This window comes from Rissa tridactyla, chromosome 4 (assembly GCF_028500815.1).
Source record: "Rissa tridactyla isolate bRisTri1 chromosome 4, bRisTri1.patW.cur.20221130, whole genome shotgun sequence".
NCBI classification, from domain to species: Eukaryota; Metazoa; Chordata; class Aves; order Charadriiformes; family Laridae; genus Rissa; species Rissa tridactyla.
The window spans coordinates 74,321,304-74,337,185 of NC_071469.1; the positions used below are offsets into that span (position 1 = coordinate 74,321,304).

At 40.4% G+C, this 15,882-nt stretch overlaps 1 protein-coding gene across 2 annotated transcripts in view; it reads left to right on the top strand.

Annotated features, from left to right (window-relative positions):
- PHAF1 (phagosome assembly factor 1) overlaps window positions 1–15,242 on the top strand; it is a 36,276-nt gene extending 21,034 nt beyond the window's left edge. For both annotated transcript variants that reach the window (XM_054198206.1, XM_054198207.1), the window contains exons 8-17: window positions 1,622–1,719; window positions 3,400–3,512; window positions 5,606–5,739; window positions 6,309–6,392; window positions 7,073–7,155; window positions 7,976–8,019; window positions 10,133–10,176; window positions 11,036–11,094; window positions 12,651–12,723; window positions 13,180–15,242. In XM_054198206.1, the coding sequence (XP_054054181.1) occupies window positions 1,622–1,719; window positions 3,400–3,512; window positions 5,606–5,739; window positions 6,309–6,392; window positions 7,073–7,155; window positions 7,976–8,019; window positions 10,133–10,176; window positions 11,036–11,094; window positions 12,651–12,723; window positions 13,180–13,269 (822 nt within the window). In that variant the 3' untranslated portion in view covers window positions 13,270–15,242. The remainder of the gene's footprint in view (window positions 1–1,621; window positions 1,720–3,399; window positions 3,513–5,605; window positions 5,740–6,308; window positions 6,393–7,072; window positions 7,156–7,975; window positions 8,020–10,132; window positions 10,177–11,035; window positions 11,095–12,650; window positions 12,724–13,179) is intronic.
- Window positions 15,243–15,882: the final 640 nt, after the last annotated feature.

Here is a 15,882-nt window from a genome sequence, read left to right on the forward strand (position 1 = left end):
CTAGGGATAGTTAGAGAATGCTTGGCTCAAATACTCTGAGGGAGATCGTGTGATGATTTACTACTTTATAGCTGCCAGAACAGCGATAGAACAGTGCAGAAAATAATTTTGCGTTCTCAACGTCTTTCATCCAGTTGTTCAATAGTAAATGGAACAGTAAATAAATAGTAAAATGTTGCTTGCACAGAATGGAAGGTGAAATTTCCCCAGGATTAGGAATAGGTAGAAATAGTTAGGATAGTTTAGAAAACAGGGTAGTATGAAACAGTCCAGAGGAAAGATGACTGTTGTTTGCGGAGTCTTCTGGGGAGACTGGAAGATAAGGCTGAATTAAGGATTCAGCGTTAGGATAAGGCTGAATAAAGAGTGAAAGGATATTCGAAGATGCCAAAATCTTTTGAGCTCAGACAGGATCATACAGGAATGCTAAATGAGTTAGCAAAGCAGTGTAATCTCTGCTTATAGAAATGAAAAAAACTCAGAGGAAAACTTTGGGTTTTTTATATAGGTAGTAATGAACTGTAGGTGAGGAGCACGTGAAAACCTACTCCCTTTCTGTTAAGGAGAGAGGCATATATGGCACTTCCATGGCTCTGGAGAAGATTCCTCTGTTGCTAAGGCATTTGTGTGTTAAAAAGGAATCTGAAGTCTGACAAAGTCAGAAAGCTGTGTTTTCAAGTTGTCGTGTTCTGGGCAAGTTCAGAAAGAGGACGGAAATCAGGGCGTCTCTAGGTTTGTTAGGTACTGGCCGTTTGCTGCTAAATCCCTACAGCAGTGAAGGTTATTGCCCTGGGTTGTTGTTGGTTTGTTTTTGTTTTTTTTTTAATAAGAATAGCTTTTTGTGTTTACCTTAAGTGGTGTCCTGCTAATGTAGACCAGGATAACAGTTTTCATATCATGCATTTTGGTCTTGTTGACTGCTTGTGACAAAGCTAAGTCTTTTCTGTCCAATGCCAGCAGAGTATGTTGATAGCGTTGAAAAAGGTCTTGTCATCTTCAAAGTTGAAGGAAATCCACTCTTACTGCCATGAAAGAATGAAGCTGACCTCCTTAGCACACTTTCTATTTGAAGAAAACGCTCAAAATCCCTATGAAAAGAATACGTGTCAGAATGTGGTGATAAGGAGAGCAGAAAATCTATTGAATGAATGAATCTTGGTTAATCGGATAAAGGCATTTTACAAACCAGCAAAAATGTTAAACGGCTGAAATTAATGCAGTGGGAGAGAAAAAAGAATTTCTACCTTTTAGATAGCTGATTTCTTAGAACTTCAGTCTAGCATATCAGCACAGATACTTCTATATTGCTAGTTGCCAGTGATCAGACCAAGAAAACAGGAATTCTCAATAGGCTCATGGCTAATTGTTAGACTAGTGCCATCTCCTGGTGGATAAACATAGCGAGCACTTCACCCCAGCCTGGGAATGCGGGAGTGGCGGAATGTAAAGAAACACATCTACAAGGGGTGGTGGTGGTTGTTCGGTTTTTTGCCCTCTCCCGTGTCTTTGGCTAGAGATTTATCTGAATTGGTTAGCATATATTATATTTCTAATGCAGTTTTAACTTTGACCTGAAGTTTCTCCTGTGTCATGTAACAAGAATGACTTTGTACATCCACAGCCTAACTTTGCCCATGGCCTAGCCTCTCTGCAAATTCCGCATGGTGCGACTGTGAAACGTATGTACATCTACAACGGAAACAGTCTGCAGGATACCAAGTACGTACATGCCGGTTTCATCACTTAGAATATACTTTTTCCAACTCATTTGTTTAGGGCTTTGCGAATGCTAAATATAATCTTATATACCTAGTTTTTTAGTTCCGTTTGGGTCTCTCATGAATTTGGTAGTGTGCGGAATGCCTTTAGGTACCAGCTTCTCAAATTTCCATGGGTGTTGTCCTCAGACCTTATGACCAAGTGTCGGTTTGATGTCTGTCGCTATCAAGTCAGCTTGGCCCAGCTGCAGCAGGCTAATTCGACTGACCTGAAAAGGAATTAATTAAGTAAAGGAGGAAATGTAGGGAATCTAGTAAGAGCTGCAGTTAGGCTAGTATTACTCCAGATCTCATTTGCATGCCAAGGCAAACCAAACTTGGTGTAGGCAGTCAGTCATTTTGTTGCGGTATTGGTACTATGTATGTCACGGCAACCAAGGGCCTTAAACTCTGTCGCTCGACAAAAGTAATAAAATACGTATTTTCAGGCTTAAGCCCTATGTATAGTCTATCATATATTCGATATATTTGCCTTTACCTGACCGAACTTACTATTCTGAGGAAACTGATCTTCATGCCTTAATACTAACGTAAGAATTGTATTTTAATATAGTTAATGTTTTCTATGGTGTTGTGTTCTGTCTTCTTTTAAACAGTAATTTATTGTACAACATCTGACGTTTTGCTCTTTCTAAAACCATTGTTCCTGACGTTCCTTTACTAAGAAAAATTGAAAGGACTTCTGTAATCTTCCATCCAGCTATAAATACCCAAATGATGAGGTGGTAGTTTTTGCAGAGGCAGTTCTGTTTTAATGCTTGGGGATGATTAACACCTCTGTGGATCGCTGCTCGGAAGGGAGGGAACCTTGTTTATGCAGACATTGCCTCCTAATTAGAAATAAATCCACTGCAGAGAAACGTTGTTGTCCGTGACATGGGGGGCCTTAGTGAGAGCACTAATTGTCGCATGGGGCTCTGGGCGGGTGTGAGAGCTCAAAGCCTGACTTTTAGCTCAAGTCACTTACACAGAGGAGAAACTCACATCAGAAAAGTGAATTTTACAGAGCATATACAAACTAACACACAGGGAAGCAGCCCTTCCATTGAAAATGTCTTTCTTGGGGCCGTTAACAATTTTGTCAAAAAATGTTGTAATTGAATTAAAATGAGAACTGTCCCAGGAAAGCAGCACCACCGTTCGCGACGTACCTGCACAAGCCGAGTTCATGTTCTGGGCTGTGGTACCTTCCCGAGAGCAGCGCGAGCATCCCTGCGATGGCTTTTCTGCTGCCTTTGGGTGGTACGCCTAGTGCAAGGAGCAGGTGCCTGTAAAAACCGTCCAACTTCAACTTTCCCAAGAGAAGTCTGAAGTTACGTCCTCATAGGAGGCATCCAGAGGCTAGATACAGTTTCTGTAATTTCTGGAGTCTTTGAAACTTGCTCTTTGTTTCATTAATAGTAAAGGTCCTGCGTTTGAGGGCTGCCTGGTTGTTCCTCTTCCTTTTTCCCCGGACTTTCTGATCCTTGTGTTTAGTATAACTTTTAATTTTCAGTCTGAGTTAAATGCAGGTTTGTCAAAATTAAAGTGCTCTGTTCCAGTGAACCAGCACCAGCTTGTTAATGGAAAATTTGAAGATTAAGCGAATCCTATACAGGTTTTTTTGTGTGATTGGTTGCAGGGCTCCTTTGATGCCCCTCAGCTGTTTCCTTGGTAACGTGTACGCTGAGAACGTTGATGTTCTGAGAGATGGAACTGGACCCTCAGGTTTACGGCTTCGCCTACTCACTGCAGGTATTAGTGACACTCAGAACACTGAACTGGTTGTTTCCCTCAGGAAAAGAGGGATAATCACAGAATTGTTCGGGTTGGAAGGAACCTTAAAGATCATTCAGTTCCAACCCCTCTGCCCTGGGCAGGGACACCTCCCGCTAGACCAGGCTGTTCAAAGCCTCATCCAGCCTGTATAAATTAAGCGTGGGTTATTTGTGATGATTTTACAGGTGATTTCAAAGGGTTTTCTGTATCTTATTTTGAACTATTGGAAACAAAACCCAATAAAACCCCTGGGAAGGTGAGTCTGGCTGTTGCTGCGTTTCCCTGGTCCTGAAGAAATCACGGTGGGCTGTAGCCCTGTCCTCTGTGGCTCCAAGTCCTGAGAGTCTGCTTGCAGAAATGGAATTTGACTCCAGGTGCATGTATAAATAAAACAGATGCCAGTACATCATGGGGAAAAACCACGAGAAATCAAGAAACCTTATGTACATGTGCTTTTTCTGAGTTTCCAGTCAGCTGTATAATGCTGATGTTTTTGTGATTAATTCTGGAAAGCTTTTAAAAATGCCAGCAAGAGACTACATCAATGCCGCAGCCTTAGACTGTGCTTTAAATTCAATTCCATTTTTGTTTGCTGTAAGAGGCAGCAGTGAAAGCGACAGAGGCTGATGAGGACCTTCTCCTTGTGTGTCCTTTCGGAGACGGAGGGCTTAGAAATTAGGGAAAGATAATATGACTGCGGAGGAGCCTTGTTCAGTCGCCACAACTTGAGACTTGACAATATTTTTAAGAAAAAAATACTGAGATGTCTTTAACAATTTTCATTAGCAGGCTCAGCTTTTGACCTCTTCTGGTTACTACGTGTGTGTATATTGAGGAAACGCTTGGAGTACGTTCCCAATATGCAAAAGTTGAAAAGGAGAAAATTTAAGATGAAGAAAAAAAAATTACGACTGAAAATGGAGCAGACGTTTTCAAGTTACTTTGCTTCTCTCTTTACAGAGGAAGATAATGGAGAGCTGCCTAAGACAGGGAACGTATATCCTCATGTGCTAGGGAAGGAGTTAGCTGTAACATCTTAATAATAGAAATGATTTTGAGAAACTGGACACCTCTAAGGTAGAGTGTCAAGTTTAGTTAAAAATATATATGTGCAGCTTAAGGGAAATGTTGTCAACGAATAAAATATACCACTAATGTTCAGACTAAAACTTGCAGAGGGGCAATCTGGACACGTGCTGTTCTTGTCTTGCTAAAGTTTGCGGAAGCTCCTTTATAGAACATATTATACACCTGTTCCAGCACAAATTTCTCTTCAAAATGTATTAACGTGAAGTAACTCTTGCTTAAGAAATCAAGGATGACTCGATCAGATATTTCTGATTTATTGGGTAACTGGCGAAATAAATAACGTATAGTGATAAAAGCTAAGTGTGTGTTTAGAGCACATCCCATATTTTGAGTAATTGCTGCATAGGTGCGCGTGCATTCTCCTAAATATAAGATGCTGTGCTCCTGAAGGCAATTGGGGTCGCACCCTGTAAGATCTTTCCGTTTCTTCACATCTAGTAACGGATGTCAGCCATTCGTCTATGCGAGGGCTGTTCAGTAAGATCTGTTTTTAGCACTGTTTGCCCAGGAACTGATTTGCTATTGATTTACTGAGCTCTGGGAATCTCGAGTAAAGAATGTGTGTTTTCTCATAGTCAATGTGGATGAAGAATTTCGCTTCACAGGCTGTACTTTTTTAGCTGGGGATACATCTCTAGTTGCTAAAGCAGAACATTTTAAGGATAGAAGTAAATAATTCCTGGTACTTCTACTCAGCAGCTGATGGGAAACTGAGACTGACTAGGACAGCAAGTGACGCTGCCGTGAACGGCGAGGCAGTGAAGGCAGCGTTGCTGAAGTCGGAGGTGAAGATGGGGCTCTGCAACAGTCAGCGTATACATCACCTTGATAAGAAATGTTTTAAACTGTTGCAAAATAAAGGGTTAAATTTACTTTGGCACTGTTCTCTAAAGAATGCAGCTGGTTCGTGATAAACAGAGGAATGCTAAGCCCTTGGTGTTGATTTGCTGATGAATTTTGGGTTGTTTTCCATTCCTCAGGCTGTGGCCCGGGTGTTTTAGCCGATGCCAAGATGCGGGTATTTGAGCGGTGTGTGTACTTTGGTGATTCGTGCCAGGATGTGCTGAGCACCCTGGGATCTCCGCACAAAGTCTTCTACAAGTCCGAAGATAAGGTGAGGGAAGTCGTTCGGGCGCAGGACCTCGTCTCTGTTCCGCGCGCTCTCAGTTTTATCACAGGGCCTGCGTTTTGCAAGGCCAGTGAAGTTAAACTTCCACGTAGCACAAATTGAGCCAGGATGAACTGTTACAGAATTTGATTTTTAAAAAGCTTTTTTAAGCTAAGTTGATGCAAATCTGTTTAAACTAAAAAAAAAAAAAAAAAAGGAAAAGCATCATTATGACTGGTTTAAAAACTGATAAAAATGGGAGCGCTTTTGAATCCAAATGACCCTTAGCAAGTGTGTACTATCTTATATTTATATTTTATGCAAAATAACTAGCATATACTTGGATCCTTTCCTGATGTTTTTACGTAGCCGCATACGAGTAAACCTTTGACTTCAGATAACTAAAGAAAAAACCCCGCTGTATCGTTGTGCCGCTGCAAGCAGCTGATGGTCCTGTCATGAAGCACCATTATGTTACGCATTTGAACAAGGACTTGAAATGAGATTGTGGCAATTGGTTTGAATGTAGTGATGTTTTAAATGGCGCTCGTCTTTGTTATTAATGTGTCTTGCAGATGAAAATCCATTCGCCCTCGCCCCATAAGCAGGTCCCATCGAAGTGCAATGACTACTTCTTCAACTATTTCACGCTTGGAGTGGTGAGTGGGAAGCTTCCATAAGCAAATTCATGGGAAGTTTTGATTTAATTACACAGCAATCCTTTCCGAAGGCCAAAGGCTGTGGGAAGTGAGACTGCAAAACTCTTGATTGCTGCCTTAGGAATCTCTGGATGGGAAAAACACCACTGACTTTTCTGTAGCACATGCAAATTCAATCTGCAGCGTTTTAGCATCTCCACCACTTCTGCGTTCTCTTAGGTTTCCTCCCTCAGCCTGATGCGTAGATACACTAGTTCTTGTTTCCAAAATTCGTGCTCCTGTGCCACAGAAAGGAGGTCGGTGTGCCGTAACACCAGTTGTGCACCTTTGCCGAGCTGTGGGATGTAGTTCAACCTTCACGTCCCTCCTTACGGCTCTTTTGCGTTAGTCTATGTTACTGTGAATAATATGCAGGATAACAAGACCTCCTGAGAAAAATGGCCAGCGTTTGCAAATGAAACTGCAGTTGCGATTGGGTGCTGGAGAAAATGTGCGTTTATTTGAATTTACAAATAGGCTTATTTTCAAATACTACTTTCCCAGTTCAAATACTACATTCCAGTGAGATAAATACATATCATTATATGCAGGTGCTATTGTAGCTAATCTCGGGTTGGTTTGCAGAAAGCTGTCTTCCTTTTATCCAAATTGTTTCATGTCTGTCTGTTTTTATTTAATAGGATATTCTCTTTGATGCAAACACTCACAAAGTGAAGAAATTTGTCCTGCATACAAATTATCCCGGTCATTACAACTTTAACATGTGAGTGTAAAGAACTTGTCTGTTAAAGAGCACTTTAAAACATCTGAAAAGGAAATCTTATGTTCCCTTTATAGAATTCAAGTAGTCTTTTTCCTGAATGTCTTTGGCGTATCTGGTAACCCGTGGAGGTTTCAGCCATCACTATTAGCACTTTTTTATTATTATTATTATTATTATTATTTTCTTCTAAATGCCTTTATATTGTCAAGTATGTCTTAAAGCAGTAAATGAGGTAAGGTAGTTCTTGGTCCAGCTCTAATGTGCAAACTCTCTTGCTAGAGGCAAACTTTGTATTAGCAAGAGTGTCCATTTCCTGGTATGTAGGCTGCAGGCTTTTTCTTGACGTTATTTCAGTTAGTGATTAAAAAAAAAAAATCCTTCGTGCTTCTGAACATATTTTCAGTACTTTTTAAACGTAAACTCTTGAGGGGAGGAATATGAGTTAAGGAGCAAGTGATTGGATGTCTGATTAAAGCGAACATGTTTTCAGGCAGTTGGCATTAGTGATGGAGAAATCTGCAGTACTGTTTCTAAGCTGAGTATTTCTCCATCCACTGTGTGTAACAGCAGAGTAATTTGTGCTGAAGGAGCTTTTGTGCCTTTTAGAAAGTTATTTTAAGACATTGCCAGGCTGCTGCCTTTTTTGAAGCAGAAAACAGAAATGAGAACTCTTTTCTTCTTAATCTGTTAGCATCGAGACCCTCAATTTATTATTCATATGACTTTTCATTAAACTGGTTATTAAGAGCTCTAAGTTTGTGCTGTGCGGTTTATTTTGGGTCCTCTGTTTTCTAACAGCTTTATGATTTGCACTTTCTAGTTACCATCGCTGTGAATTCAAGATTCCACTAGTCATTAAGCGAGGTGAGTAGTTCATCTGTTGTCCTGCTTCAGGGGGCACGTCCCACAAAGTGCTCCCAGCGGAGATATGGTCTAATTCAGCTCCAATGCACCCTTCGTTGTCAGAGGATGTGGACAGTGAACACCATTGAGACAGAGGAGACAGTTTGAGTTTAAGTTTCTATTTTTTAAGTGAAAATGATACTTCAGGACACATGCATCAGTTCTCAGATTTTACTTACGCTAAAGTACTTACTTTACTTACTTGGATCATACGAATATTTAGCTGCAGCAACCCTGATTTTCTGTAATGCTGCTGCTCTGCTAAAATCAATTACCTTGGACCTGGAGGCTCAAAATCTGTATGGCAGTGTTAGTCTGAGCTGGTCTCTCCAATCCACTGTCGTGCTTTAAATGTTGAACTTGCTCTTGAAAGGCTTATTTGTGATATTTAATATAAACTGGTTTAGCTGGAAATGAGAACAAACATCTGGAATGTATTGGCTCTGTGTGCTGTAGACAATGTCTGTTCTTTTCACTTAAAAATCTCCACTTGAAAATACACACGCACACATATATATATGTAAAAAAATAATCAGTAGTGCTGAATTCTACAAGATACTTAGATGTGCCCGGCTCTGTGCACGTAAAATAATCTCAACAAAGCATGTGGAACCTTGTTTGACTGAAGATCGTGGTGATGAAGGTAGACTTCTTCAGCGTAAAAATTAAGAGGTGCGTACTGGGAATGTGTGTAGTAATATCCAGGGAATACTGGATGCTGGCTAGGTTTTGGCCAGGGATGTTTTCTTGATTTTTTTGATCGGCTTTCACTGAAAGCGCTTACCCGTGTGCAGTGCAGTTCTCCTGTGGCTGTCACAGCAGTTTTACCATGCAGAGGAATAAAAATCTGGAAACACAATGTATGTGTATACAAGCTTATATGAAAGCTGATTTTTGCTTCAGCCAAGAGAATAAGTGTGAAAATTCTGTCCGCTTTTTAAATTCTTTTCCCTTGGGTTATTGTGGAATACTTCAAAGGCGTTCATTTCTGATTATTTTTATTCACCTCAAGTAGTACCATGAATCTCTTCTGAATATGTCTGGGGTTTTGTTTGGGGCTCGGTTGTTGATTTTTCTGTTTTAATCTGATCTTTCTAGTCTCTAGCTTATGTTCAGGACATGTAACAAGTTCTAAACAAATGTTATAAAACTTATGAAGAACCCACATTTTAACATCTGGTGGCAGTGCCTGATGCATCTTTTTTAATTCCCTCTGTAGTTCAACTGCAGACAATAAATTGACAGCCAGAGTTCAAGTTGCACAGACACCGAACTCTTTCAACGTAAAGAGACCATGTTTATTTAGCAGGTGGAAAATACAGAGGAGCTTTCAATGAAATTAATGACCATTTGCTGTGTTTGACTTGTTTAGTGTCTAGCTTCATTCCCAGTGCTTCAGGAAGGTGCTTTCAGTATTCAGAAGTCCCCAAAAGTATGTATGAAACAGTGCTTGAAACCACCAGCAAACAATTTATTTTTAAAAGCTGTAAGCATAAATGCAGTGTTACCTTCACCTGCAGCTCTTTCGTTATTTAATACATAGAAGATAGAGGTTTTTTTTTCCTTTTTCCACACGAATGATACTGGGGACTGTAACTCCCAAGCTCTCTGCTATCTTTGTTTTTGAAAAAGTCACCTAAAAGGTGATTTCAGCCCTGCCAGCTCCTGAGTCTTAAGCTGTGGGTTTAGGCAGCGTCCTTTCCGAGTGCAGCGGAGCGCTTGGACCTGGGGAGTGGCACATCGTGCTGCCTCCATGAGGCATCTTACAAAGAAATGTCGTCCCTTTCATGCTGATGTTCTTCCATGTAACATCGCAGCTTAAAAAAAAAATATATATATACAGTGTTACAACTTGCTGTAAATAGGCAAATAGGCAGACTCATTTAATCACCTTAAGTGGCATTTAATCAATGTTGCCAATTCTGGTTGCTAGTAGATGCTGGTAAATTAGTGTATGAACTGATCTAATGCTTGTATGTCTCCTTCTCTCTGAACTAACATCCCAGAATAAAGGATTATACAGGAGACTGTTCAAGCATAAGCTGTAAAGACTTTTCTGTTTTTTCTTTCACAGATAGTGCTGATTCACAGACTGAAACGTGTACAACGTACAGCAAGGTAAGGCTGCGCAGAACTGAATGTTTTCCTGCTTTTCTTAAACCACCTAAATGCTGTCTGCTGAACTTGCAGTAAGCTTTGAAGAAATAATAGCAGTTGTATTGTGTCGTGTTAAAATAAAAAGGTTGAAGGCCAAAAGTTAATGTATGTATTGTGGCTTAAACATTTAAAGATTAAATTGTCTCCTGGCATGCCAAGTGAAGACTTTCCGTGGTGGATTTTGAGTCCCATACTGGGAAGGGAAAAATTTGGGTCAGCGACCTGGAAGCTGCCGTTCTCTGCTTTTTGATTTTAATTCCTTGCATCCTTTGTTGCTTTGACTTATTTCGGTCTTGTGTGTGAAACCGCAGCTTCTTTCTAAGTCTGCTTAGAGTCTGAAAACTGCTGGATATTCCCAATCGTTATATAATGCAGCTTTCCTCCGCTTTTCCAAACTTGTCACTTAAACCGCAGAAAGGCTTTTGGGGGAGGTAGCAGTGGTGCTGTTTTCCCCTCTGCAGAGGTATGTAAAAGAATGTTTTCCTGAGGTTTCCCTCAGCTGCTTTGTTCTCTGAGACATCCCTGAAACGCTACAAGACTTTCCATAAGACCCATAGAATTTTTTTTTTGTATTAATTCTAATTCAAAGCTATTTTGCGACAAAAATTAGAATAAACCCCGAGAGGATTTCCTAGCCCTAGTGTAATGGAGAGTTTCCATCACCGAGTATGGCTTTGGTCACAAAATGCTTCTGTAAATGCAACCCCTCTGTTATTTGGCAAATGAGCATGTCACAAACCAAAATGTACACAACTCTCTTCCTAGGTACAAAGAAGAGGTTTTGCCTCATTTTAACACAAAGTCTTTGCTATATTTACAGTGGGACAGTATTCAGGATCTTCTGGGGCACCCTGTAGAGAAGCCAGTGGTACTTCACAGGTAAAAACCTCTCTTAAATTTTGCTTGGCAGGGATTGAGCTGATAAGAGAGGATGAGCTTAGGCAGAGGAATGGTGTTTACTGCACTAATTACTTTTAGGCTGCTTTGCTGCTATAGCTTCAGACTTTTGGGGCGCTAACAAGACTGGATAGCTGCTCTCCGATGAAGTAGACCGACATGCAGAATGAAAACTTACAAAATTTTTGCAATGGAATTTCCAAAATTCCTTGAACTGTAAAATCCAGAGAAGAGCTAAGCAGCATATAAAGAAGTCTCTCTCTTTGTGTAATACAGAGTGTAGAGTTTTTATACTGGTCACATGGATTTCGGCGACATGCCATCATACAGCGCAGTGTGTAGTGTATGTGAGAGTCTGTCTGAAGAAGCTTTGCTTTTACAAACATACGTGGTGGTTCTACAGTTCTAGGCCGACTGAAGAGAGAATAGTCCTTACATTTGCTGTGTTTCCACAGGGATTGAGCTGGGTGTTTGGTTAAATAGGCATGGGCTGTTTGCGGTGCTACCATTCTATGATACAATATGAAACTGTGATTTATCTCGGGGTAAGCGTAAGAGGTGGGGGGTACTGTGAAAATACTGCACCGATTTCAGATGCACCTAACAAGGTATTTTCATCAGGCTTTCATATGATTTTGAGTTTGATTTTTTTTTTTTCCCTTTTTCCCCACTAAATCATTGTGCCCTTTGCTCCCCTTCGCTTCTGTTTTATTCCGATGAGATCTTTAGAGCAGTAGCCATGTAAAGGAAAGCTGGGGTGAAATTACATAGAGCCCTTCTATTTTTCATCTGTGTTGTAGAGAGTAGTTCAACCAGAGTTTGCTTTACTGAGCACATCTCAAATGTCTCAGATATGCAATTTGAGAAACTGATGACTTGCAAGAAAGGCCAAAAGGTAAATATTTTCTAGATTTCTTTTTGGTCTGTAATCTAAAATCCATTGGAGTCAGCAGGAGTCTGCTACTGTCATATATATATATATGATCCTAAAATATTGGAAATATCTGAAGGACAAGTGATATGTTAATTGTGAAAAACACCATTTAATAAACATCTGGATTATTCCGTTTCAGCATCTTGCAGGGTAATTTTCTGACATGATAAAACCAGTGACCACTTACAGTAAATACATTGGTGAAGGCTGAGAAACAAAGTAGACTGAAGAGTGGGGAAGGGATCCTGCACAAACATAATTTGTAATAAATTACGTGGTGCTTCTCTCTTCCTATGCGTGTGTTTGTGTTCAGAATTCTTCCTGTTCAAGTTCAGTGAAAGAGAGTTTTCCTGTAGAGGTCGTTAGTAACTGTTTGATTACTTTCTCCCGGAGTTAATGACGGCTCTGTGGCGTTTAGCAGCGGTATCCTCTGGCTCGCTTGGAGTTTCGCAGTGGCATTGCATAATATAGATTGACTTGATGAAAGCCATGATAAAGATGCCATAATTTACCTTATATTACCGAGTGCTTGTTCTTCCCTAAGAAGTTCCTGATCCTCACACATCCGTTTTTTATTTATTTTCTCTTTTTCTTTTCTGTTCAGGTCGTCATCTCCAAACAACACTAACCCATTTGGGTCAACCTTTTGCTTTGGACTGCAACGAATGATCTTTGAGGTTAGGAGAAAAACTTTGATATTGTGTGAGCAAGCGGATGAAGAGTTTGCTGTTATTACGGCTGGCTGCTTACTTCCCATTTCAATAAAAGCAGGGCTTGGGAGTGGCTGTATTTTTAAAGCTTGTTGGCAGAAAAGGGCAACTTTTCAACCTCTTCTCTGAGGTTGTACGTTTGCATGTTAAAGCTGGCACTTCAAGTTTGTCACCTGGAAGTCGTACGAGCAGGAGACGCGTGTGCTTGGCCCTGAGCAGTGGTGGAGCGTGCTGGTGCTCAGATGTGTCATGGAAATCCAGAGACTGTTTTTAGGAACTAGCCAAGAGCTCGTTGCATTCTGTTGTTGGGATTTCTCTTTTTTTTCAGGCAGATCAGTTCTCTATTTGCCCTTTTCGCTCTTCTGAGTTCCTGTTTGGTGTACAATTCTTTTAATTTCCCTTTTTCCCTGCCATCTTTTGCAGGTGATGCAGAATAATCACATAGCTTCTGTTACTCTGTACGGCCCGACGCGGCCCAGCAGCCAGTTGAGAACATCGGACCTTCCCCAGTGAGCATCCCCTGCAAAGTCAGCTAATCTCAATGCTACAGAATTAGTACAGCGTGCCTTGATTTGCTGCCACTTATAATATGGAAAGCACGTTATGATTTTTTTTTTTTCAATAAGCCTTTCCACCCAGGAGCGGTGTGGAGGGGAAATTCTCTCAACCCTTCATCATGGGGCATGGAACTGTTGATGGAGGAAAGCAGCTTAGGTGCCTGTGCCGTCGTTTATTCCTCTCCGTTGCCCTCATCCTATGCAGCACAGACCTGAAGAGACTGTCCCCCCCTTCCTCAGCTGGCAGAAGGGGGGAAATGGAAGAGGGGCACGTAATGACTGCAAGAGTTAGAAGCACAAACTTTCTGAGCCTTGGAGCATCTGGAAGCAGGTATTGATTTTAGTCTGTTTGTGTTACTGTATTGATGTGGTGGTCACATTTTAAGAAAAACGTGTGTGTGTATATATATAGATATAAACACATCGGTATTTCTGTGGCTTAGGACATTGTACCAAGTGTGACAAGGATGTATATATGTCCATGATTTCAGGCACCACATCTTTGTGTAACTTTAAACCAAGCAAGTAGCATGTGCATAATACTTGGTTGTAACATTTGCACTACATACACTTTAATTACTTGATAAACGTTTATCTTCACTGAGGAGCATCTGTGTACTGGGTGTGAGTGGGGTGTGATGGTTATTTAATGTACGCTGCGCATAAAGCTTATTTATACAGTGGATCAGATTTATCCACCTTCCTGCACTAATATGTACTTGATATGCTGAAACAATTTTTTTCTGCCATGGCTGGTTTACTAATTTTTTTTTCATATGCAGTTTCAAAAAAAAAAAAATCTTGGAAGAGGTTGTTTCTATGATAGAATTGTGCTTTAGTGAAAAGGTTTGATACAATTTTTCATACTACAGAAAAATTTAACAAAGAAATAACGTTGCCTCATTTGCCTCTGTCCCAAAATCCTTTATTCCTACTCCGTTTCCTTAGAGAACGAAAAGCTGTATATAATGGTGTCTCAGAAAGAAATCCCCGAGTTCTGCCATCACCAAGAAAACCTTTTCTGTAACTTCTGATGTATGATTTTAATTTATGCCAAAGGTTTAGCCAAAGACATCCTTATTGTAGTTTCACCATTTCTGTACATACATGCTAACTGCACACCCCACCCCAGCAGACAGGATATATAGGCTTCTTTCTAGTTGGGAGATGCTGCTCGCGACATTTTATCCCAGGAGGATACTTTAGGTTTCTAGTTCTCTTACCAGTCTTATTTGGGGGAAATAGGTGGTCTGTCTTTGAAATATTGAACCCTTTTTAAAAATGGACAAGAGAAATGTATAATTTTATCCCATTTTTAATATTTTGGTGTAGCAACTTGTGATACATAGATGACAATTTTGTGAGTTTTACTATGTGTGTACAGATTTTGTAAATATGACATTTTTGTAATTTTAACTCCATGTACAGTGTAATCCTGTATAGTTTATCAACGAATGAGAGATAGGAAATCAAATGTTAACTGCGGTTTTGGATCCTGGACCAGTAGCAGGGATAAATGTGGTGTGTGTGTGAGACGTTCTTTGCCATTTAGTCTTCCTGTATACTGTGATACTCTAAACTGTTTTGCTAAAACAAACAAAAAAAGCCCCACGGAGAATCTAACGGATAAGGAAAAAGTTACTGTTTACCTTTATCCCTAGGTGTCACTCCTGTTGAATCCCTGTTCAATCTGTGCTGTCTCCTGTGATCATTGCTTGCTAAGAAAATTCTATGCCTCAACCTTCCTTTTGTTTCCTCTCTAATTTTAATTTCATTTTACATAGCCCTTCTGTAAATTAAATGGAATAATAATGAGCATGTACACTGAAAGAAAAATAAAACGAGACTCTCAGTTACTGGTTTTGTGTTAAATACAGTTGCTGGGTGTTTTTGTAATAAAGTCATGGACGTTTTTGCTTTTTTTTCTTATCAATTAGTCCTTTTTATTTTACTGTCTTTCAGACGTTATATTTGAAGTAGGTGACTAGTGTTCCTCCTTTACAGATGATATAGTATCTTCTCCAAAGAAGCGGTATAAAAACTAACATAACTTGCAGTCTGTTTCCTAGTAGATCTGTGAAAGCATAGTATAAATTTTTGCCCCAAAGTGGACAACAAAAGTCTTTATGGTAAATAACACCGTGCCTTCTGTATTGTGTTCAAAAATGCAATTGTTGCACTCATGTCAGCCTTTGGGTATCACTAAAACGGATCGAGCTTCAAAGAGTTTGACTGTTGCACAAGAGAATGGAAGAAATGCCTGCAGTAAAAGGAGCAAGCTGGAATTCTCATACTGCTTTCTTGTGCCCTAAGGTGCGTCACCAGAAAAGCGTTGAGGGTACACTTGCCCTGAAGTAGCTTAGGGGTTAGTGTGGGGAAGAGGAACGGGATGCCTGTGCCCATTCGTGTTTCTCCAGCCCTGGCTGCGCAATGCAGGGCAGAGCACTCGGCTCCCCCTCCTCCAGCATCCCGCTGTGTTGGAATATAAAATGGCCTTGGCTCAGTGGGCTCTTGGAGAATTTGAGGGTCCCTGCATTGAGATGGTGTGCCTGCTTATGCTTGTTACTAA